At 47.2% G+C, this 24,954-nt stretch overlaps 1 protein-coding gene and 1 pseudogene across 1 annotated transcript; one reads left to right on the top strand and one right to left on the bottom strand.

Moving 5' to 3' along the window:
* Positions 1-205: 205 nt before the first annotated feature.
* LOC133923430 (subtilisin-like protease 4) lies at positions 206-8,044 on the top strand (annotated as a pseudogene).
* Positions 8,045-10,514: 2,470 nt separating this feature from the next.
* On the bottom strand, positions 10,515-22,787 carry LOC133923946 (1-aminocyclopropane-1-carboxylate oxidase homolog 1-like). The gene is made up of 3 exons (XM_062369259.1): positions 22,017-22,787; positions 11,066-11,387; positions 10,515-10,975 (listed from the first exon to the last, which is right to left on the bottom strand). The coding sequence occupies exons 1-3, from the start codon at positions 22,544-22,546 to the stop codon at positions 10,715-10,717; spliced, it is 1,113 nt and encodes a 370-aa protein (XP_062225243.1). The 5' UTR covers positions 22,547-22,787; the 3' UTR covers positions 10,515-10,714.
* Between the last annotated feature and the right edge of the window lie 2,167 nt (positions 22,788-24,954).

The following is a 24,954-nucleotide window of genomic DNA, read 5'->3' on the forward strand; positions in this document are numbered from 1 at the left end:
AACATGAAGCTTACATCTGGGTTATATCTGGAGCACGACATTTAGGCTGCCTAATATGGCGAGAATAGGTTTTAGGGACTCATCTTCTGGGGTCTCTGTTTTTGTTTTTGTGACTTTTGTTACTATGCTGGTCGGGCTTTCTTCTATTTAAAATAACTCTCCTCCCACTTCAGGTAAAAAAAACACCACCTCACGTTCTCGACTCCTTTCTTGCACCTGTAGATCAGTCAGTGGATCACCGCCATGCACACCCCAACCCCACCTCACAACCTCCTCCTGCTCCTCACCGCCCTCCCCATCTGGCTCGCCACAGGGGACGTCATCAACGACGCCGTGGGGACGTACCTGGTGATCGCCTGTCGAGCAAATCGCCCCAAGGAGGGCGGTGAGAGGCTACGCGCGTGGCACGCCTCCCTGCTCACCTCCGTGCTCAAAATCACAACCGACATGGTCCTCCATGAGGCCCGATCGGCGCCGGGCGGGCGGCTCGTCTACTCGTACCAGCATGTCGTCAGCGGGTTTGCCGCGCGGCTCACGGCGCGGGAGTATGACGTGATGCGCAGGCTCAAGTGGTGCATGGAAGCGATCCCGGACTTCAACTACAAGCTCATGACGACGTACACGATGGCGCCGCTCGGAGTGAGCGCGCCCCGGACGAGCATGCAGGCCATGGGTCAAACCATGGGGGAGGGCGTCATCGTCAGTATCCTCGACAATGGGGTCGACCCGCGGCACTCGTTGTACAGCAACAAGGGCATGCCGTTGCTCCCCGCCAAGTGGTGGGGCCGGTGCGAGTTAGGGGGTGCGCCATGCAGCTACAAGTTGATCGACGGGGTGTCGCTGACGCTTGGGGAGCACGGCACGCACACATCCAGCACCGCCGTCGGAGCCTTCATCAGGGACGTCAAGGCGCTCAGGGAGAACGTCAGCGCAACCTCCAGCATGGTGCTGCGCGCGCACTTGGCATACTACGAGGTGTGCTTCGATGATTAGTGCCCATCTATGAAGTAGATCATCGCTATAGAGAAGGGCGCGTTCGTGGACAGCGTAGACGTGGTCTCCATCTCAGCCTTGGACGACATGCAGCAGCCATTCTACAAGGACCTTACCGTCATCAGGAGCTTCTCCGCCATCATGTCGAGCATCTTTGTGAGCACGAGCGCAGGAAATAACGATCCGTACGTCATGACCATCACGAACTGTGCGCCTTGAGTGCTCACAGTGGCTGCGAGAGCACTATGGGCCAGTGCATTGTCTCTAAGGTCGAGCTTGGCAACGGGCTGGTCCTCTAAGGCGAGGCAAACAGGAGGTGCAAGAGTGTCAGGAAGAGGCAGCTCATCTGCGTCGTCGGCCAGTTCACCAATGGCGCGCTGAAGTCCGTCGATGTTCACATCAAGATCGTGCTTTGCGACAGCTCAGAGGCCATCAGCAAGCGCGGCGAGATGGTCCACACGACTGGCGACCAATCCAATGGGAAACATGACCATAGCGGCATCGCGCGTTAGCCATGACGCCGGTAAGATGCTCATGGCATACATCAACTCCATGCCAACCCCACCGCGAGCCTCCACTTCACCGACGTTGTTCTAGACCCGTCCTCTCAGCCGGCCATCGCTGGTACTCTTCCTGAGGCCCCTGCAACTTGTCAAACCTCGGCGTGCTGAAGCCCGACATCACCAGCCCGACATGAATATAATTGCGCCCGTCCTCGGCTCCCCTCCTGGCCACAACGCCAGCGCAAACACACGCTATTGGTGAAAAAAACTGTCTTACATGAACAAGGTGTGACTAGAATCAATCTCACTAGAGCGACTCAAGCTTGAAGAAGTAGTTGGGAGGAAGAGGATGACTACGATTGTTCTTAGCTAGAAATTCCTGTATGTGGCACCATGTGCCCTGGTCAGTATTTATATTGCCTTCCTGATCGTATGCTTAGAGATATGCCCCTACTAGCAGTAGAGATACGAGCTATTATTTGTACAACCGGGTTACATGGCCAGTTTAGTAATACATCGCCCAGGCCAGAGGCCAAAATATCGACATGCTGATGACATCACCAAACTGTGGCAGTTACTGTGGCGACGAGCGACCCCTGTGCTTGGTCAGTCACCAAATATGGTGCTAGTCTTATCTGGTGTGTTAGAGAGGCCTCCACTTGCACCAGTGGGTCAAGATGGCCACCACTTGACTGGCATTAGATGCTAGTCACATCATGGCATATACCACACATGATTGGTGGGCCCATCCCTATTGGTATTACTGGGGGGCTTCGCCGCTCCCCAAGCCTCCAGTAGTCCATGGTCTCCAGTGGTTAGCAGCCTTTAGGCTTCTGGAAGGCTCCGAAGGCTTGGGTCACCAAGACCGCTTTGGAGTCCAGGTGTTCTGGAGGGATCTTGTTCTTGATGGTCTTCAATCTTAACTAGACAGAGTCAGTGGACGACGGGGTCCTTGATGGAGACCCCCTAATAGTAGCCCCTCGTGAGGATGGCCAACGTAGTGGCCGTCCCCACAGTCCCTGGAGCAGGGCCTCCGGCGATCATTGGCTCTGTTTCTATGGAGCCCACAACCCTCCATTTGTTTGGAGCCGTTTAAAGTGCCAACCCAACGGTCGAGCCAAATGCCTAACGTCACCTACGAGAGAGGGTATTAAATGCAACCTGCATTTAGTGGTGCTATCATGTCCTGGCGTCGGTAGTGGGACACGTGGTGCCCCGACATTGGAGGGTCGTGGGGGGCAGTTACGCTTCCTCATGATCATGGGTGATGGAACGGGATGTGTGCACACACCGTGAGGAGGCAATAACACCTCCCTTAGCGTTATAAGGCGGGGGTCCTGGCCAAGCAGCGGCCTGATCCAGCGCTCCCATTTTCCAGTTGTCTTTGTTTTAGTGTGCACGTGCCCGTCGGACACTATGCTCGCATCTTCCATCGCCGATGAGTGCCCTCGCCGATGAGTGCCCTCGCCGCCTCCAAGGATCCTTCATGGTTCACTCTGGTGCTCGCGGAATGCAGAGCTGGTCGAAGGCATGCATGAAGAGAAGATCGGTGGAGCTTCCTCCATCGACCAACACCCTTGGGACTTCAACATCGACAATGTTGACTCGATGACAAGGGCATCAGTGTGAGGGAATTTCACCCCATCAGCGTCGTCAAGGGTGAAAGTCACAGGGGCTTCAGCACATCCCTGGTCTTGACGATGAACCCAGGTTGCCCTGACATGGTTGACACCATGCATGTAGTCTCGCCTTTGCTGCTTCGAGGAGCTCCTAGAGGCTCCCCCTCCTATTATTGTCCAGTCCCTCCTTCGACGTGTTGCACCACGGGTGGCAGAGGTGGAAGAGGCAAGGCCAGTTGAGGAGGGTTTGGCAAGGCCAGGTGATCCACCCAGCGGCCCATTGGAGGCCTGCACCCTCTACCCCGCTCATCTTCGGGCCTATCTCCTGCCATGCGGGAGCCTACCGCTCAATGTATTCCCTTAGAATGTTATGAGGGTTCGGTAATCCTCCATGTTGCGGCCTCGCCCAGCCCCATGCAGGGTGCACCAGTACCCCTCTTCCAGCTACTAGCTGGGGCCGCGTTGCCACTTGGGGAACACGCTGAGGCTCCCGTGGCTGTGGCCCCTATCCTGGGGTGGATGCGGAGCCTCTCATGTGCGGTCGATGTTGTGGATGTCGTGTCGTGGGCGTTGTCGGGGCGTATGCCCTCGAGGCCTCAGCCTCCTCGGAGCCCCTTTTCGTTGGGGTAGATGGAGGGACCTGGGAGAACCTACATGCAAAGTTGATCTTGCCGGTACGACAGAGGGGTCTGAGACGATCTCTATGGTATCACAGTGGAGTCGCTCCTCCTCGGCTTGACCGTATTCCTCGAACTTGCACCTAAGGGCATTCACCGTGCGCACCGAGCGCTGGTGCAACCAATCGAAGAGTGGTCCGAAGGCCAGACCCTGTGTCGCTGCGTCTATGACAAATAACTCTGACATGCCCTTTATCTGGGCCTTGGTCTGGGCGAACCACCGAAAGTAATCCTAGAGCTGGGACCAGGCGTAAATGGACCCCAACTCCAATGCCTATAACTACCGAAAGTGAAGGGACCGATGGCATCCTAAGAGGAATGGTGAATTAGGACACTTAGAATCTATTCGTCTCCAAAAACTACACAAGATAAACATAAATCAATTTCTATCTAGATGTGCTCTAGGTTTATCTAGTGTGTCTACTCTACCGATCAAAGCGCTTGTAACCTATCTAAGAAGGTAAATTATAAGAATGTAAATACAGAAACGTAAATAAGGTAGAGAGAGAAAACTCGGTACAAGGATGTTTATCATATAGTATCGATAGTATAAATGTCACCCCTAGTCCACGTTAGAGATCCACAAAAGATATGCTCCCGGTCGACACCCGGTCAAGGCTCTTGAGCCACCAAGTCACAAAGATAAGGCCTCCTCCCGAATGAGCCACCAAGATACAAGGCAAAGGTCTCACCACTAGCCTCTCTTCTAGTTCCTTGCCACCGTGATCACTTTGGAACTTGAGCCACAGAGGTAAGGGTATCCGCGTCACAGTACACGCTTCTCGTCACCACTCCACACCAAGTCAGAGGGTCAACAAGCTTGCCGGTGAGTCACCAAAACTCCAAGATACCGACGTACCACTTGGTACAAGGTTGGATCACTCCTTGATCAACTATCTAGGCAACAATCGCCTAGCAACACTCTCTCTAGCGTATAAGCACTAATCACTCACTCATCTTGTGCTTAATCATCTTGGATAATCACTTTAAGCACTTTGGTGACTTGGATGTCTTCTCAAGTGTGTATGAGCTTCCTCTAGACTCCGGCAGCATGCCACACCTTCGAATGACTGAGTGGAGGGGTATTTATAGCCTTAAACCCGCGCACAAGCCGTTATCCTAATGGCTCAGAAAAGTTGTTAACACCGGATGATCCAGTGAGAACAATAGTACTAACACCGGAACCCCACTCAAGCCTCTTGAACACTAGACACTTTGTTGGATACTTCATCTTTATCATTGGACTATCCAATGAGTTATCATGAGCCATCCGAGCCTTTCCTTCATCTTTGTGTACATTGCTCCGGTGAAAGCATCTAGCGCACATCACTTCATCATCAGACTATCCGATGCCTTGAACTTCATTTTATCTCTTTGCATTGTTCATTATCCGGTGTAACCTTGCTTCATCATCGGACCTTCCGGCGTGTTGTTCTTTGATCTTCCACGACTACAACCTTCTCTAGTGGAAATGCTTTGGTGTGTATCTTTCTCTGATCACCGGACTATCCGGTGGATTGTTTCATTCTGCCTTCTGGACAGAAACACTCTGGTCTTACCATGCTTTGATCACCGGACTATCCGGTGAGGCTTAGCTTTCATTCTTTAGCACAACACCCTTCTCTGGAAGAATTGCTCTAGTGAGTACACTTGCTAATCACCGGACCTTCTGATGAGGTCTTCAGACCTCTCTCCCCCTTTATCAAATATGCTTCGGTGAGTTCAGCACCTAGAGCATGGGACCATCTAGGGAGACAAATCTTCCTAGGATTTATCCAATTCGACCAAACTTTGTTCTAGCTGTGGTGACTTCTTCATGTATTGCATGTATAAGACCTAGTAACATATATTCTTGACAAACATGCTAGTCTCATTAACTATATTATTATTAATCACCAAAATCACATTCATGACCTAGTAAGGCCATTTTTGCTATAGGAGGGCTACTCCCTCTAAGGCGAGGGGGAAGCACTTGGTCATGGTGGCCTGCCCGCCTCTGTTGGCCTCGATGGCGAGAGCGTATGAGCAAACAAACTCCTCTGGGATCGAATCGCCCCTAGATTTAGGAAGTTTGGGGGTCCAGAACCCATCTGGGAAGGGCACGGCCTGCATGCCCTCCTACATGGGTGAGTCAAAGTCCCAGAGCAGAGCTCTGCACCGACAGACCTAGGGCTTAGCCGCGTGTAGAGTGTCCAGAGGTGACACTCGGGACGATGAGGGGCACATACGATTTTCAGAGGCCCCCGGAGCCCAAAGCTCTATGGTGTTGGCCGTCATGAGGGTGACCTCAGCTACGATTGCGGTCTGATGTGCAGTTCGATGGGCCTCCTATAGCTCTTCCAGTTGGGCCCGAAGGGCCACCACATGTGCCTGCTGGCCAGTCGTTGCTGCTTGTGCAGCTACGGCCTCGGCCACAACCCCTTGAGGTGTTACGATGTTGTCGCCATTCTGCTGCTGCAGGGTCTCTGAACCGGCAGGGTCCGCAACGTTAGCCGTAGTTAGGACCATGGCCGCGCCGGCGATGGCCGAGGCGCCCTCATTCCGCCCAAGCGTGAACTCGTTGTCGCACCCGGTTGGGGTGTCAGCATCAGCGTAACGCGTGTTTGGCCACTGCTGCCGTGCAGACTTTCGCGTAGGCGTAGCCATGGAGCCAGCCGCTCAGGTCGCTGCCTAGGTGGTCCTTTTCTTTGATGGCATCCTACCTCTCCTAGTTCTTCTATGCTCCCCACGGTCGGCGCCAACTGTTGGTGAAAGAAACTGTCTTCCACAAACAAGGTGCGGTGAGAATCAAGTAGAGCGACTCAAGCTTAGAGAAGTAGTTGAGAGGAAGATGATGCCTACGATAGTTCTCAGAAATTTCCTTGTGTGACACTGTGTGCCCCTGGTTAGTATTTATGTTGTCTTTCTGATCGTATGGTTACAGACATGTCTCTACTATTTATACAACCGATTATAGGGACAGTTTAATAATACATTGCTCATGCCAGAGGTCAAAATATCAACACGCTAATGACATCACCCAACCATGACAGTACTGTGGTGGCGAGCGGGCCCTGTGCTTGATCCGTCGTCAAATACGATGCCAGCTTTGTTTGGTATGTCAGGGTGGCTACCACTTACACCAATACGTTAGGACGATTGCCACTTGTACCAATACATTAGGATGACCGTCACTTAAGTAGTATTAAATAATAGTCCAATTGTGAAAGATATCACGTGGTCGGTAGACCCGACCATATTAATCGGGGCCCTCGCCTCTCCCCCCTTCGGAGGTCTATGACCTCCGGTATGGTTAGCGGCTTGGGAGCCTCTGGAAGGCTCCGAAGGCTTGAGTCTACACGATCCCTTTGGAGCTCTAGGATTTCAGAGGGGTCCTAAACTTAATGATCTTGGGTGCGGGCGGAGTCCAGGGACGATGGGTCCTTGATGGCGAACCCCAGCACCCGCACCTTCGGCATCTTCAGCGGCACTTCCATGGCCACGCCGCACCTCTCGGGGATCGCAGCCGCGCTGAAGCGAGCGCACCCGGAGTGGTCACCGTCCGCGATCGAGTCTGCGATGATGACAACAGCTGACGTGACGCACCCGGACGGCACGCCAATCGCCGATGAGACGACCTGCCTACCGGCGAGGCACCTCCTCATGGGCGCCGGGCTTGTGAATCCGACGAAAGCACTTGACCCGGGGTTCGTCTACGACTTCTCGGCACTAGACTACATCGCCTTCGTCTGCGGCTTCGGGTACAACGACAGCTACGTCAACGACATTATCGCACAGCCGATGCAGAACGTGAGCTGCGCATCGGTCAGCAAGATCGAGGGCAAGGACCTGAACTACCCGTCGTTCATGGTGTCTCTCCCGACGGCCGCGCCCGTGGTCGAGGTGAGGCGCACGGTGCCCAACGTCTGGGAGGCGTTCTCGGTGTACACGGCTGAGGTCGTCGCACTGAATGGTGTCGCCGTCGAGGTGGTGCCGAAGAGGCTGGAGTTTGGCTCCGTGAACCAGAAGAGGGAGTTCAGGGTGAGGTTCAAGAGAGGTGGCGGCGCCACCAACGGCACGGTGCAAGGCAGCCTCCGGTGGGTCTCCAGCAAGCACTCCGTTCGCAGCGCAATTGTCGTTCTTGATGGAACCCTGAATTTGGTTTAGGATTAGCGATTTGGTTGCTCAATTAGCATCATTAGTCAAGAAAGATATCTGAAATGTCAGTGCTTAAGAATTAAAAGATTGTCTCCTCTGAGCTCTCTTTGAATAGAGTAGTGGGAACAATGCCATGAAACAAAGTGAAGAAAAGAGCAGTTTTGCTGTGATGCTGAAGGCCTCTTCAGGATACCTTTTTTTTCTTTCTGATAGCTCTTCAGGATACGTTTTGGTTGAGAAATTGAAGAGTGGAAGTACTTGTGCACGGACTGAAATCACAGCAATTGTAATTGATAGTTTCACATAATTCATTAAATGGGCGCTTGCAATTTAAGAAAAAGTCCTAAGCCTCATTTCTTGTTCATTTCTATTATTCTATCTATAATATGTTCGGAGTGAACTTATACTATGCAGAAGCAGAACTTTTACTATGGTTTCTTTTTTTTTCGAAAAGGAACGGCAAGAGGCTTGCCGATCATATATTAGGAAGGAAAAAACCCAAAAGGATTAAAAAGGTCTCAGGACAACACACACAGCATGGAAGAAACAAACAAAGCCAGAGAGGCCGACACTCGCCCCCCCCCCCCCACACAGCTAGAAGGGAGGCTAGGAACGCTTCAAACAACGAAACCGATCATCCACGACCGAGCGCCTTTAAAGGAAGCACAAATAACCACCTACACTAAGAGGAAGAGGCGAGAGCTATCCGATGTTGATCAATCTGTTCCTTGAGCCTGAACGCCACGTCTGTCACCGATAGCTGCTTGTTTTCAAAGGTTCTCCGATTCATTTCCTTCCATATATTCCACCAAAAAAAGATGACAACGCCGTCGAATAACGTACGGTGAGTTCGTGCCACCTTCCTACGAACCAATTGCCACCATCTGTTGATTGATAAATGCTCATCCATGTCCGAAAAATCTTGAAGGTTCAACCAAGAGGTGATCACCTTCCACACCTCTTGAGTATACGGGCAATCTTTGCAGAGATGCCGCGGAGTCTCATTTTCAATTCGGCAAAGCTTACATATTGGATCATGGGGCCATCCCCTCTTTGCAAGGTTGTTTGCTGTTAGAACTTTTTGATGCAGGAGTAGCCACGCGAAAACTTTGCATTTGGGCTCCGTTTTTGCCTTCCAAATTTGCATCATCACCGGCTTCCTTATGCTACCTTCAAACTGGATTTTGTAGGCGCTTTGTGCTGTGTATTCACCGTCGACTGTCCACCTCCAAGAGATTGCGTCTTGCACTTCAGGGTCGAGCACGACATTCTGAAGTTTTCCCCACAGAAGCACAAATTGATGGAGCTCATCCGTTGTTGTAAGATGACCAAGGTTTGCAATCCAGACTTGGTTTGTCAAGGCCTTAAACACAGAAAAGTTTTTCCTTTTTGATTTGTCGAATAATGCCGGTGCAATATTTCTAGGGGCCTGCCCCTCTAACCAAGTTGAAAACCAGAACAAAGCCTTTCTTCCGTTGCCCACCGTAACCCTTGTCGAGGCATGGAATAGCTCTTTCTCCACTCTGTCACATGGGACATCCATTGTTGCCCACGGCCTATCTTCTTGTTTCCACCTGAACCACATCCATCGGAGACGGAGGGCTGTGGCAAACCTTTCCAAATCAGAAATCCCTAGGCCTCCCAGGTCTTTTGGACGACAAACTGTGGACCAGTTAACTAGGCAGTGGCCTCCATTGACGCTCTCAGGCTCACCACCACGCCAAAGAAAGGATCTTCGAATCCTATCAATCCTTTTTGTTAACCATTTTTGCAGAGGGAAAACTGTCAGGTGGTAAGTTAGTTGGGAAGAGAGGACCAATTTCACTAAAATCTCTCTTCCCGCTCTTGAGAAAAAATTTCCTTTCCAACCCGGGAGTTATGCTCCAAGCTTATCAAGCAAAGGTTGAACATCCACCTTTCTAAGTTTTCGAGTGTGCAGAGGAAGGCCAAGGTAGGATCCAGGGAAAGAACTCATCTTTCCTGGAAAATCAAGGAGAATCTGATCCAAAGGCAACTCTTCGCATCTGATAGGGAAAACCTCTGTTTTTGCTAGATTTGTAACCAACCCAGAACACTTTGCAAAGACTTGCAGGATCTCATAAAACGCGATCAGATCAGACTTGCAAGGTTTTGCAAACACAGCAGTGTCGTCCGCATATAACGAGCATCTCAAGCGTGCCGCTCTCGGAAGAATTGGGTGCAAAAAATTATTCTGAGCTGCCATGTCGATGATGCGTTGTAGGGGATCAATGGCCATGATGAAGAGCATTGGTGAAAGGGGGTCTCCTTGGCGGAGACCACGAGCATGTTTAAACTCTTTCCCCGGAGTTCCATTAAGCAGCACTCTGGAGGTAGCAGTGGCCAGCAGCGAAGCAACCCAATTTCGCCATCTGATGCCGAACCCTAGAGTTTGCAGGACCTCTAGAAGATAGGCCCAATGTATGGAGTCAAAAGCTTTTGAGATATCCAGCTTGATAAAAAGCGTCGGCTGTTTGGGGCAAGTTCGGCCACAGACACAACAAGGCCATAAGCAATGGAGTAAAGATGGGATATCGAGTCTTGTATTCACTTGTGGCCCAGAAATATACATCTGAAATCCAAGCTAGTGTATCCTGTTCCATTTAAGCATGTACAGACATGCTTTACTTTTATTGTTGAGAACACACATATCAGTTCATCTTCTTTTTGGCACTAAACATATACATTGTTCCAGTTTTTCCTTGTTGCTCGTAAATGATTTAGTCTGTAGGTTTGTACTGACAAAAACAAAACTCTCTTTCAGAATTCATAACCGGAAATCAGAAAGAGCAGTCTTCGCCCCGCCATCTAATCCAATGGAGTAGTAATGTGCAAGGTAATCTCTGACGAGTGTTTCCCTGTACAATGGGGGGTTCTCATCGGACACCAGCTCCTTGATCGGACCGTAAATCCTCGTCGAAGCAGGATGAAAATGCGTGCTGAAAAAACACGCGATGGAAACTCTCGGTCCAGCATTCTTCGCCACCACTCTGTGCTCCACACTTCTGAACTTGTCGTTGGAGATCAACTGAGCATGTCAAATGGAAAAATTCAGTCTCAGCCCCACACAATCAAGCGTAACATTCCGGTGTGTTGACAATGAATTCAGCTAGCGTACCTGTAAGAGATCGCCGATGTTGACGATGAACGCTCCCGGGGTCGGCGCGACGTCGACCCACCCATCCTCATGGAGGATCTGGAGGCCGCCGATCTCGTCCTGCAGAAGTATAGTCAGGAAGCCAGAGTCTGAATGCCGGCTTGTCCCAATGGCGAGTTCAGGCTGGGGGCACGGAGGGTAGTAGTGGCACAGTACAATTTGCCCCAGGTCGCACTCAATATCTGTCAAGTAGCTCGGTTTAAGCCCAAGAGCCTCAGAGAGGAGCTCGAACAGTTTTGCCCCCAAATTCTTCACTTGTTTGGAGTATCCAAACAGCGCATCTCTGTGAAGAATCATGGTATATAAGAACTATGTACTATCAACAGCAAGCTTCGGTAATCTACTATGCAGTGTACCTTATAACCAAAACAAACATGCAGGACGGCTGCCTATTGTATATTGACAGATAAGAGACTTTTACAGATTTACAAAAGAAAATATTTACAGGTTTATTTCTTCAAAAAGCATGACATAATAATATTTCTAAAGTTCCTGCCCACTCCCGTTACAAACAAGTAAAGAATATTTACAGATTTACAAAGAATATCTACATGTTTACTTTTAAAGAATATTTATAAATCTTTAGGAGTTATAAATAATATTTACAAGTTTACTTTTAAGAAAACATGGAAAAGTTTTTCTAATGTTCCTACTACATAGTTAGAAATACTTGCCATTTTGGACAAGATATAGTCAAACTTTTAAACTTTGACTATCAATAACTTTTAAATCTTTTAGTTTGTAAACATGAAAGTCACATTTTTATATTTGTTTTGAAAGATATTTTTATAATCTCATAAATTTATTAGATTTTATAAATATATGGGGCCAGGGGGACGCCGCTGGAGACGAGTACGGGTAGGTAGGATGGGGGCGAGTTTTGACGGATGAGTAGAAGTGCTTAACCGCTAAGAGGAAGATAGATGGAGACTGAAGATTAGTCCTAAAGCGTTAGATCATGATCAAACGGCTGTGAGACGTCGATCGAAACAAAACCTTTTATGAGGCATTTGATAAATAGCACCTCCCAATATAAAATGACACTATTGTAGAAAAGTTCATCACTGCCGGTTAAAAAATCCGATGTTTTTGCGACTGATTTTTTTTTCTTTTACACTTGACGAACAAACCCCCATGCCTTCTTTTTTACTTTAACCAACCCCCACGACTTATGTGGGAGTCGATTCATCAAATACAGAAAATTACACGCCCGAGCAGTTTGTGGGAGTCAAGCCCATGACCTCACCCCTCGCATGAAACTTCTTTAACATCTCATCTTACAGTTTTAGCTGATAACTATGAGGTAATTTATTCTTTTGACTTTTGCTACTTAATTTTTTGCATGATTATTTGAGCATTTACATTGGTTCGAATGAAAATGTTGCCAACTACAAAGTTGTATATTTCATCGAGGGCAATAATTGTTATATAAAGTTTGTCTCCATCCGACTCTGTATGAAAAAGTTATGAATTTTTGAAAATCCATCGGTGCACCATTCAGTAAAACAATCATAACTTTTACATACAGAGTCCAATTTTAATGCATTACCTCTACTTTCGAAGCAAACGAGAAGGCGCATCTGAAAAAAATATTGTGTTTACATCTGTACAAGGCTCAAAAGACTGTCGACAGGACCTTTGAATTTTTTATCAAAAATTGACCTTCTGCAATTTGCACGAAAATTTTTAGAGACATAGTGCTACATCTGAAAGTCAGTGTTGCACAAACGTTTTATCAATCTGAGTTATCAAACTCACGATAAAATTCTTTCAAGTTGTAATTTTCAACTTTGTGGCTCTGTGTGTGGCTTTTTAGTCCGACAGTTTACTTTGTAGTTCAGTATGTGATTTTTTCTTCAATAGTTTTGTAGAGTTAGTTTCTGATGTTAAAAAAAAAATCTTTTTTTACTATAGAACCACGACCTCACCTCTGGCGCAAAGCTTTGTTGCCATCTCACCTTACAATTTTAGTTGTTGGCTATATAGTAATTTATTCTTTGGATTTTTGCTACACAAAGTTTTAGAAGATTATTTGGTATTTATATGATTTCAAATAAAAAAGTTATCAACTACAAAGTTATAGATCTTGTCAAGATCTATAATTTTCATATAAAATTTGTCTCCATTCGACTCCGTACGAAAAAGTTATGAATTTCCAAATATGTACCGCATTTTATTGTCACTTTCGGTTAATATATAATGAATCGGCAGTGATAATACCTTCATTATCAATATCAGTTCATGGTTAGAACCGACAGTGATACTTGATTACCTGTGTTGTGTTTTGTTAGATGGGGTATTACTGTCGGTTTTTAGTAAAATTGACAGTGATAATTTATCACTGTTGATTAGATTTTTAGTAAAATCGGCAGTGATATTTTATCACTATTAATTTTTTCTGAACCAACAGTAAAAAAAAAGCATGGATGACCCTTTTTAGTAGTGTGATCTAATTTATGGAGATTACTTAGAAGGATAGACATTCTAAATCAACTAAGCATGTTGGGCCTATTGCTGGGCGATGTGATGGGCCTATTGTTGGGCAACTTGCTAGTTTTCTAGGCGGGCCATGCTCATAGGATCGCCAGAGCATGAACCATCGAATCATCCTCATTATATTAAGCCTACCTCCTAACTATTATGAAACTGTAACTGTGAAGAATATGTGAGATTCTACCGAAACTCTAAATATAAGAATGACTCATCCCATCAGTGCCATATATTATAAGGAGAAGAGAGGGAAGGAGAGGAGAGGAGAGAGTCTATATCCTTATATAATGCACCAGTTCAACTTTTTCCTGCGTCCATACAACTTTCTACCTCCACACAGATGACTTTTCCTTCATCCACTTCAATCTGTGCATGCAGAAATCCTCCTTCCTCAAAATGAAGCACTCGACCTCTTCTCGTACGGCTTCATCAAATCCGATGGCACAAAACATCCGGTTCATCCAACACTCACGGGCCCACGATCATTTTGCGTCATTCCGCTCCTGAATTTTCAGCGTTTCGCCTGCACCCCACATCCGCAATTTGCTCCCATTATCGCTCCCATTACCATCAAACTAGGACCTTGATTCCCCCATGTCTCCCCTCCCCCAATCACCTCCACAAGCCACCATATCCAACCTCCCACCGCGCCGCCTCCACCTCCCCTCCTCTATGACGCCGCCCACTGGTCCGTCATCTCCACTACCCTAGTCCGTCGCCACTGTGCCACCATCCCGATTTGCCACCTCCGAGCCGCTATACGAGCTAGACCTCTCTGACGAGTTCGAGTGCGAGCAGGACGGCACCATAGACTTTGTCTTCCGCCTCACCGGCTACACATTTTGAAAAGGTAAATTTCTCACGACGGCAATCACGGTCTCCTCGACCGACGAGTTCCTCATCGTACGGCAGCCGTCCCCACTGTACCCACTGCCCCCACCTGAGGAGGAGTACTGGAGCTACATCGACAGCGACCTCTACAACCTCCCGTCCATGCCCCTCGGACCCCTCGCGGCGGAGCTATGGTCGGAGTTGGCCATCCGCAGCGTAGACTCCATCGCCGGCTGCCTCGACCTCTCGTGCCTCGACATGTGCGCCGTGCTCGATCAGGTGACCGACCCATTATCCGAGTCAAATTTGTCCTTTGCTGCAATTTTATGCGTTCTAACTAGAGTTGCTTAGCAGCTGCCTTCAATTTTCGAAGTGACTCTTCGATTCCTGAGGTGATTTCAGGGATGGTAGCTATGTTAGCCTCGATTTCGGGGATTGGAGGCTCCTGAAGTATGTGGAAGAAGTAGAATTTGGCTCGGACGCTTGCGTTAACACCATGTTCATCATCGGGTCATTATAGTCAAAAATTGACACTTTACAAGGTTTGTAAGATCAAAAGTGGCGACAAGAGGGGGGGGGGTGAATAGACGCCTCAATAATTTCTTGCGAAATAGATGATCTTCTCCTATTTTTAATCATCCAACGCACCTCAAAGCTTGAGCGAAAGCAAAATACCTAAAGAGACAAAGCGAGATGAAAAGTTTCAATATAATATGACTCCACGGATAGAATATGAATCATAGGTTCCATTCAAAACCATTCCATGTGTCTTTGTGTCTAAAATCTCATAACTTTGAAGATAAACGAAACGGTGACGAGATCACCAGGCAAATAAACTCTCTAAGATGATGGTCTAGAGACAAGAAAATTCAAGACCCCATCACATATACATGTGTATATGAATTCTATGCCTCTAGCATCAATAAAATCAACTTTCTAGGGTGTTGAAATTATAGCTCAAAAAGAAAAAATAAAATCAACAATAAAACACCAAGAACTTGCAAACTTGCAAAGGAACCAATAGAATAAAACTAGGAGAAAGGGAATTCAAGCATATGCAAAAACTTAAACTTCGTTACTCAAAGAGTTCAGCCATATTTTAGTCAGATTACAAACATTTATCTCTCAGAACTCTCACCTATTACAAACGCTAAGCACTCCTCTCACTCTCCTCTAAAACCCTAACACAAAGCTCTCATATGGATAGCTCAAAGGGCTGAGTTCCTAACTAGCCGAACCCATCTATATATATCCTAGAAAACTTGACCCCAAGTTTCCTTGACTGTTCCCAAAATACCTCTCTATTGTAGTACATTCCTACCTACCAGCAGGGGTATTTTAGTCTATTTTCTCCTCCATCCATCGGACGACCGTGACGCCTTCATGATTTAGCTTCGCCTCGACACAAACTTCACGATGATACCACATGCACTTCATCCACCCGCGGTTTTGTGGCCAAACCGGGAAACCGACTCGCACCCTTCTTAAGGCTTGACTCACAGTTGCTTGCTTTGACCTCAAGCAAGTCTTTCGATGTTGACACATGTCCTCTGTCATGCAATCTTGGCCGTCGGCAAGTTTCTCTCGCTCTCGATCCCTCGGGCAGCCTTGTCACTTTCACCGACATCCCCTTCGCTTGACTTTGTCAACACACCGCCTTCATCAACCTTCATCTCTTGCCTTACTTGACCTCCAAGTGTATCGCTAGGATCATCCTTGACGTCGTTCGAACTCCTTAATCATCCAGCACCAAACACCCTGCTTAGCCCCGATCACTCGTCATCGACCGTCAAGTTCCATCCATCACCTGCACACCATGGGACTAGCAAATATGCATCTCCAGAACCATATAAAATCATCACATGTTAGTCCAAATCGAAATCAAGTTGAAAAAGATCAGACGTAACCAAAATGTTAACATCGGATGGTTCGACGCTTACACCAGTGTACACACCGGACCATCTAGTGAGTACAACTCTACTGGAACCCGGTTTGCATTCCTCTCTGGAAAAATTAGTCTGGTGATCACAAAATCCTAATACCGGACAATCCTGTAAACACCTCAACATTTGCCTCAAAACTGAAAAGCTCCGGTGATACTCTCTAGTGTTCACACGCCCATCACCGGACAATCTAGTGACTACATCTTCACTAGAACTTAGTGTTTCAACCTCTCTGGAAATCATTGTCCGGTGAAGCCACCGGAGATAACCCGTGCACACACCGGACCATCCAGTGAGGCTACCATACCAGACTTTCACATTTGCACCATTCTCTAGGAAAATTAATCTGGTGCTTACTCTCACCCACATCGGACCTTCTGGTAAATGAATTTATCTCTGCCTCTATACTGAAAAGTTCCAGTGCTCACATCTACCACACACTAGACTATCCGATGAGTACAAAAACTCTCGCACCGGACTATCTGGTGAGTGCAAACTTCCTGCACCGAGACACCGATACAATCTCCAATTCTTTTCAACTTTGGTCCGTTGCCTCTCCCCTTTCTATCGCTGGGAGTTCAAACGTCTTATTCCTTTGCGCAATAAGCGAGGCACGTCTTCCTCGATCCGCACGGAAGCCTGGGCGTCTCCCGCCTCATCATCACCTTCCTCGAAAGTCGAAAGGGCACGCGCCCTTTCGGCTCCTCCTTAGGCTATACCAAGAGCTTGGGCTTAAAAATTGCAAGGCCCGCAAATATTTCGGCACCGAGCGACAGAAAGCCACGTGGCACCAATGCTGTGATCAGCCTTGAAGAAATAGGGTCCCACTCTCAGTCTCTAGACCATTGCCTGCCGATGGGCCCGGGGGCTGCTGTCGGTGATATGGGATCCAGGGGTTCCCGAGTCCCGAGGTCAGGACAGCGCAGTGCCACGTGGTGCCTTCCCTCGGGGACCACCTTCCTGAGGGCCCGAGGGAAGCAAGGTCCAGGAGTGGGTGCTCGGGGACGAGAACTGGTCCCCGAGTACCCCGAAAGCCCCGAGGACCCGAGGGAAGACAGGTTCAGGAGTGGGTGCTCGGGGCTAAGAACAGTTGGTCCCCGAGTATCTAGAGAGCTCCGAGGACCCAAGGAAAGCAAGATCAGGGAGTGGACGCTCGGGGCCCAAAACAGTTGGTCTCCGAATATCCAGAGAGCCCCGAGGACCCGAGGAAAGCAAGATCCGAGAGTGGGCTCTCAGGGCCAAGAACAGTTGGTCCCCAAGCACCCGTCAAGCCACATGCCGGTGGACCCCGCAGGGACTCCACGATGAGATGTCAGTCGGTGTGAGGCCCGATGCCGCATTTAATGGGGAGCGTGAACGGTCACATCCAGCCACTTTTCCCCCACGCCTACCGTACTGAATACGCCAGTCCCTGCCGCCACCTGGTAGGAAGGCGTGGGCACAATTAATGTGGCGGATCCCATCGCATGTCCCCTCGCGGGGCCCATGAAGGAAGGCGGTTTGAAGATATCTTTGATGGGCACGAGGCTTATCACCCTATCACATCAGATCGCAGCAAACCTTTTCTGCCCAAATGGGCATGAGAGAGTACCCAAAGGTTGGCCGGTAGGCGCCCCTGCGCCTGCTAAAGCTGCAATGCGAAGACCAATGGAACCATCCGAGGGATATTTTTTCAAACCTCTGTAACATCAACTGTAGACCAATGATGGTCACTTTTCATTTATTGTTTACAGGAACTTGTGCCCTCGTTATGGGCACTTCCTGAAAGGCCTCCCCCCGGGTAGATAAAGGGGGGGAGCACCTTGTAACAGGATAGACGGCCGATAGAACAGAAAAAGCTAGAGATAGAAAAAAGGATCCGGAGATCGATAGAGATCCAGAGAAAGACATCCGAAGAGCATTGATAACATACCAGACACACAGGAGTAGGGTATTACGCCTCCGTGCGGCCTGAACCTGTCTAAACCCTTGGTGCATTTATTTCTACCAGCTGACAACGATCCATCCTGCCTAAGTCCTACACGTATTAACCCCACGTACGAGATAGTTTCAGGACCAGCCCTCCGGCCGAATCTCGAAGGGGATCCCTCAAGATCCCTACTCGCGGTGTTCTAGCACCGACAGAGTGTCTTCTTCATATCTTATTCATTTGCTTTAGCTCCTTGTACACTAGACCATATTACTGACATTATCTTCTTCAGGTGTACCCATAATTCTGCAAGGCATCAAACTTGCCCATGTGCCTGTCTATTTCTAAATTATTATAGCAGAATCAGCAAGGACTTCAAAAGGATAACACTCGGGCCAAAACCATTATGGAACATCTTGCAAGAAATTTACCTTTTCAAAATGTGGGGGTTCCAAAAACTTCTTATGCACATGCCCTAATTCAGCTTTTGGAGATATAATGTGCAAATTCATCCTTTGTATCAGAGGTTGCTGATGAATTTTACAAATATGACATTCCATGGATTTCTGATTATGCATTGTTTCCCTTTTACCTAGAGGTACATGCCAAATCTATGCAGTTTGCTTTTTATTTTTATGCAGTCAATTTTTGTTTGTTGAGCAGTCAAATGTCGCCATGCATCTCTGATTAGATGCAAATTTTACCTATTATGGTCACAATCATGTTTGATTCTTATCATTATATATAAATGAATACATTCCATTATTTTGTTTTGACATACAAGTTCACTCTGATGCAGACTTAGTTCGTTGTTTCTGAACTAGAATTTATTTGTTGTTCCATCAATTGAATATTTTGTTGTTTTGCCCATCCTTGAAAATGGCCTCAGCCATTTCTCTCTTTCTGGTTGTCCGCTGCTAACTTCATTTCTGTCATTTTTTTCACCTATTTTGTGATGCAAATGTTAGCATAACAATCTTCTAAAAATGAGGACTGATGTTGAATCCTTCTCATGTGGCTCCTCTCAATTTCAGTTCCTATACCTCGGAGTTCATCATGTTGCTGCACATTACAATTTTGCTATGATAACTTGATGTGCATTGGTGACCTGCAAGCTCAACTTTTGGTTATTTTTCTCAACGATTTAAATAAAAACTTAGGTCCTGACCATTGATGAAACTTAAAAATGAATAACCACAACACCTGGAGACAAATATTGAAGATAAAATAGAAGTAGAATCATAGGAAACAAATATTGTTTGCCTCTAGAGTTCTGAATTAGATATGAGTTGGATGTGAGTTGGATTAGTGGGTTTCTTAAATTATCATTTGTTTCATGAATCTGTTCAATAATCCCCTTTTCAAACGTTCTTTCTTAGATAAGTGTTGGACTTTATTACTTGCTGGCAAATGGAGGATCATTGTTTAAGCTATCTATAGGATTTCTTTTATATAAAATATTGTAAAACATAAACTCACATGTCAATCGTTGTATTGAAACTTGAGGTTAATATCCTGCATTCATGCTTACATTTTAAGCGACCTGATTCCTAAGTAGTCTTGTTGTCCAAAACCTTTATATTACATTTTTGTTTAGTTCTTGCATTGTTCTTCTTTAAATTGCTCGAAGTGCAGCTAGCATCTTGGAGGAGATCGTCGCTCTTAGTCCAGTGAAGGTATCAACAGATGGGGATTTGGTGGAGCGCCACAAGCTATTGGACTCTGATTCATCGTCGAATGCTCAAAATGGCTGGGTTCCAAAAGGGTAAGGACCTCACTCTTGTTATGTGTTGTAGCTTGCTCAATAGAGTAGACTAAATCATGTGTGGTAGTTGCTAACTATTGTGTCGATTTGAACTTGTGGTAGGATGGATCCTAGAAAGGTCTACAGACTAGCAATTAGAATGGGTTTGTACATGTCAAGGGAGGATAATGGTACTGTTCAGCACAACAAAGCCAACATGATCAATAAGGTAGTAGACAAAGATGAGGTTTCTTTGGTAGTAATTACTGACTTGTTGAGGGAGAAGTTCAAATGAGGCAGTAAGCAATATCTATCTTGTTTCTTTTGGGACAAATGCATTGTCGTCGTGAGGGCCTTCGTGGCGGCGAGCACGGGAGGGAAGCGTTGCAGGAAGGACTTCATGTTCGAGATGGCGGACAACGAGGGCGCCGCCATGGCCTGGGGCGAGAAGCTAGGACACTATCTGGACTCGTTCGGTACGTGCAGTAGTGTCTTCCTCATGGTATCTCTACTGTGTCGATCACTACACAATAAAACTAGTTGGCGTAAATCCTTCAATTCTTTGATCTTGATTGCTGCTTCAGCCTGGAAGAAAATTACTCCTCCGTTGTTAGCCTCTTTTTTACCAACTGTTTACTCTACTTAATAAGAGATCAACGCCAACTAATCAAGTTTGTGATGAACATGTCACCTCCGCCATAGGTCGGCCGAAGAGATTGTTCATCTTCATCAACCCTTTCGGCGGCAAGAAATGCACGAAGAAGATCTAAGAGACGGAAATCATGCCTTTGTTTGAGGCTGCCGGTGTCAGCATCATAATGCAAGGTTCGCCACACAAATATGCATTGTTCTCTATGATTTCTCAGTGATTTTTTTCGAAAGACCCAGAACATTACCAACTTATATTAAGGTGCGCGAAGAGAAGCAATTACATGCGTCAACGGCGCAAAGTTAAGGTGCGAGTAAGACTGACAATAGAGAACTACTCGCAAGAGACTGCACAACTAAGAAAACTAGAGAAGAGAACATAAGCTGATTACACGCAAAGGATATATACAATATTCCTCAAGTTATATAGAAATTTCTTAAGTGTATCAGGATTTAGATGGTTTTGAAATATACAAAAAGTTGCGATGTTATTTTATACACGTGGCTATGTATTCAACAATATAATAACTCTATGTATCATTTTTTTTACGTAAATTTTAAATCTATCTCATTCTATGCTTGGTTAACAAAACATATATCACATTTTGATTGTTTTATTTACATTACCAAATGTTAGCATGGGTATTATACTAGTTATATTAATCATTGTGCCTCTGTGTTTATTTGTATTTATATCTACTATTTACTGTGTCGTTCATAATAGACGCAGTGGATAAAGTTTTAACAGCCGGCAACGTGATTTTACAACACTAACAATATTTTAAAGCCAGTTGATTGACAAATCGTAACCCTGTCTTGACAAGTCACCGCGCACTAAGTATTAAAAAGGGTCCCTATTAAGAAAGGCTTGTCCTTCTCGCGCAACTAAAATAAAGAAAATTTTCAGTCGATGCTCAGCACTCACCATACCAGCTATTAGGATTCAAATCCAACGATCCGGCGGCCTTCTTCCACCTCTCGCTGGTGCTTCTTTCTCTCTCTCTCTCTCTCTCTTCTAGGGACTCTGCAGACTACGAACCTCCCCCGTCTCCGGCGGCTCCCTGCCGCCGGCTCCGCCGCCACGGCCCAGCCGCCCAGCACCACCTAATCAATCCGTTTCTGTCGCCCCCGCCGCCAACCCCGCCCACCGCCCTCTTCCTCTCCCGCGGATCCGGCGGTGCCATCGCCGCCCCGCCCTGTCGCTTCCCCCGGCCCTCCCTCTAAGCCAGGGGTACCCTCCTGCTCCCCGAACCCTATCCTGGCAGGTTGCTGCAAGGCGTCGAAGAAATCGCTGTAGAATTTAGTATTAGAGCGCAGTAGAGAGAGAGAGAGAGAGAGTACGCTCACCGGCAGCTCTTCGGAAGCTCTTCGGCGGCTGGGGGGTCGGGCTCCATGCGGAGGTAGAGCGTGTCACGCCAGTTAGCCACGGGCGACTGGTACAGGTCGAAGTTGCAGTGGTACTTGACCGCCTTCCCGGGCTCCCGCGAGTAGAGCCGCGCCTTGTCGCTGCCCTCCCCGCCGTCCGCGTCGTGAAACGCCCGCACCGCCGCCACCGCCGCGGCCATCGCCTCGCCGGGCACCCCGTGGCCCGTCACCTGGAAGAACCCCCACTCCGCCGCGGCCCGGCGGATGGAGTCCACCACGCCCGCTCGGTCGCCGTCTCCGCAGCCGCCGAGGTCGATCACCGGGACGGTCGCCGCGGACCGTTCTTGGGCGGGGCGCCCGCCGCGAGCCTGGAGCGGCTCCTCCGGGCCGGGTACGCGGAAGATGCGAGGGACGTGCGCAGTGCCGGACGCGACGAGGCCGCGGACGCCGGCGAGAGTCGCGTCCAGCGCGCGGAGCTCGGCGGCGCGGTCGTAGGCCGGAGTGGCGGACATGGTGGCGTCGTGTGGAGGTCGATCTGTTATGTTGCCGGGAAGCCTGTGGGTGTGAGAACGGTAGCGCCCTTTGGTTTGCTTTCTGCTCTCTTGGCTAGATATTTTTTTCCATTATCATGTGTCGTCAGCGATGAGGTGACCGTAGAGCTAGGCTTGCGTGACCAAAAAACGGTGAGCTGGCCGGGATGGTGGTGGTTCACCGGAGTATACGGGATGAGTCCAGCAGAAATAAAAAAATGAGACTCGCATAAACCCAGGTCATGTATTCCAAGGATTTGCTTGGGGTGTGGTGGTGGCGAGGCGGGTTCGCTGCGAGGAGGCTGACGCGGGGCGGCAACCGACGAGCTGGTTCGCCGATGAGGAAGTACCGACGGGCCGGCAGTCCTGGCACGCCGTGATGAGCGTGTAGCACCGGCGAAACGCACGTCGGAGCTGCTCGAGAGGACATCGCGTGGCCTCCCTCCGCATGATCTCATCGACGTCCAGGAGGACGTCATGTTATTTCCCAACGAGTTGAGCAGAACAACGGACAGTGGCGCCGGTCATGAACATCCTCGAGGAAAAGTTCTCGGTCTCGACCCGAGCGGCGTGGGAGGCAACGGCCACGGCGATCAGTTGGTACTGCTGATTTGTGCATACATCTCCATCGCAATGCACAATTTAGAATATGAGGCCGCGAAATCTAGAGGTCACAGAATCGATAAATTGCTATTACATATGATAGTTTTGTACCATATAACTTTAAGTCGTCAGAGGGTTTCAAGAAAAGACATAGTCATATGACCCCACTACATAAGCATACAAAGACGAGCACTTATGAAGAGGTGCGATGGAATAAAGGCAGTTGCATGCTTATCTAAGCATCACGCAGACATGCACCGTTAGAAAGAACACTATAAATTATATACATGCTATATAATATGAGATGAATCAACGCTGAGCTCTATCTCATAAAGAATAAAAACTGAAAAATTATGTAATGCATGATACATGTGGTGTTCAATCCTAGTGATCAAGAGTCGAGCAAGAAACAAAACAAATGATGTATATATGTTCGGGCCTCCGATTAGGATAATATCTTATGTCTTGTGTGAATGCTGTTATATACGGAGTATTGATTATCTTAAAGATGAGCAATGTAATTAGATCTGTTACAATAAAAACGATTTGATATAGACTAATTTAAGATTGTAATCGCTGAGTATCTCTAATTATTATGGTCTTAATGTTGCTCGTCTTGAGTTGCCTCTGCCTAGATTGTTCCATGGTTCAAGAGTTTTCCTCCGAGGATCACAGATCCCGCCTTATATAGGATTTCGACTATAGTCAATAGAGAATTCTTTATCTTGTTGGTCAAAGCAAGGTAACCGAATTTAATCTGAATACTAGTCGTACACGAGTCGGATAATCCAATTAAGATCTTCTTAGTATATATCTTCGACATCTCTGAGTGCATCAGGTTCTGTAGATTCAGGTCCGCCAGAGTTGTTAATCATATATATATGATGTATCCTATCCGTATATAGTATACTACTCACGTGAGTTGGATAATTCAATTGAAATCTTCTTAGTATACATCTTTGTGATCAATGAGTACATTAGGTTCTGTAGATTCGGATCTATAATATCTAGAGTTATTAATTATCCATATATATATATATATATGATATATCCTATCCGTATGATCCATAATACTAGAGTTATTAATTATATATATATATATATATGATATATCCTATCCATATATAGTATACTACTCACGTGATGATATCCTATAGATAAATATTCGATAGCGTGCAACGGCAGCATTGGTGACACCGTAAACATCCCGATGCCGTGCTGGGTCTGCGAGGAGGAACATGACCTGTTTCTACACAAGCGGAATGGGAACCGGTAGTACGTGACCATTGGCGTAGACGACGAGCCTTGTTCCATGGCAGGACTGCCATCCAAATGCGCATGCAACTTCTCTGTTCATGTCAGCTGATCATTATAGTTGGATCATTTTAATTTTTGTCCTATTGTGCTGCAGTGGATGATAAACATAGGCAAACTATACGGATCACAAAGCACGTGGAAGTACTTAGAGAGGTCAAATGACTATGAAGAGTAAACAATATAACTCAAAGATGTATAAAGTCTCAAAATATTTTCATGTCACAAGCTCCAAAGTATAGCAAGTTTTGATCATATTGTTTAATTATTCAAAAGATATCACCACAAGAGCATCCATAATTTCATGATCAGTGCAAAGATTAGATACTCTATGCTATGTCATGTTTAAACTAGGCAACCAAGTTCATCCTGATGGGCTATGAAAACACCCACATATAAATCCAATCCTTAGTTTGACAAGATAAAATAAAAGTATTCTTAGCGCAATAAAAAGCACAATTTTAGCTTTAGCA

The sequence above is a fragment of the Phragmites australis genome, chromosome 7, assembly GCF_958298935.1.
Source record: "Phragmites australis chromosome 7, lpPhrAust1.1, whole genome shotgun sequence".
In the NCBI taxonomy this organism is placed as follows: domain Eukaryota; kingdom Viridiplantae; phylum Streptophyta; class Magnoliopsida; order Poales; family Poaceae; genus Phragmites; species Phragmites australis.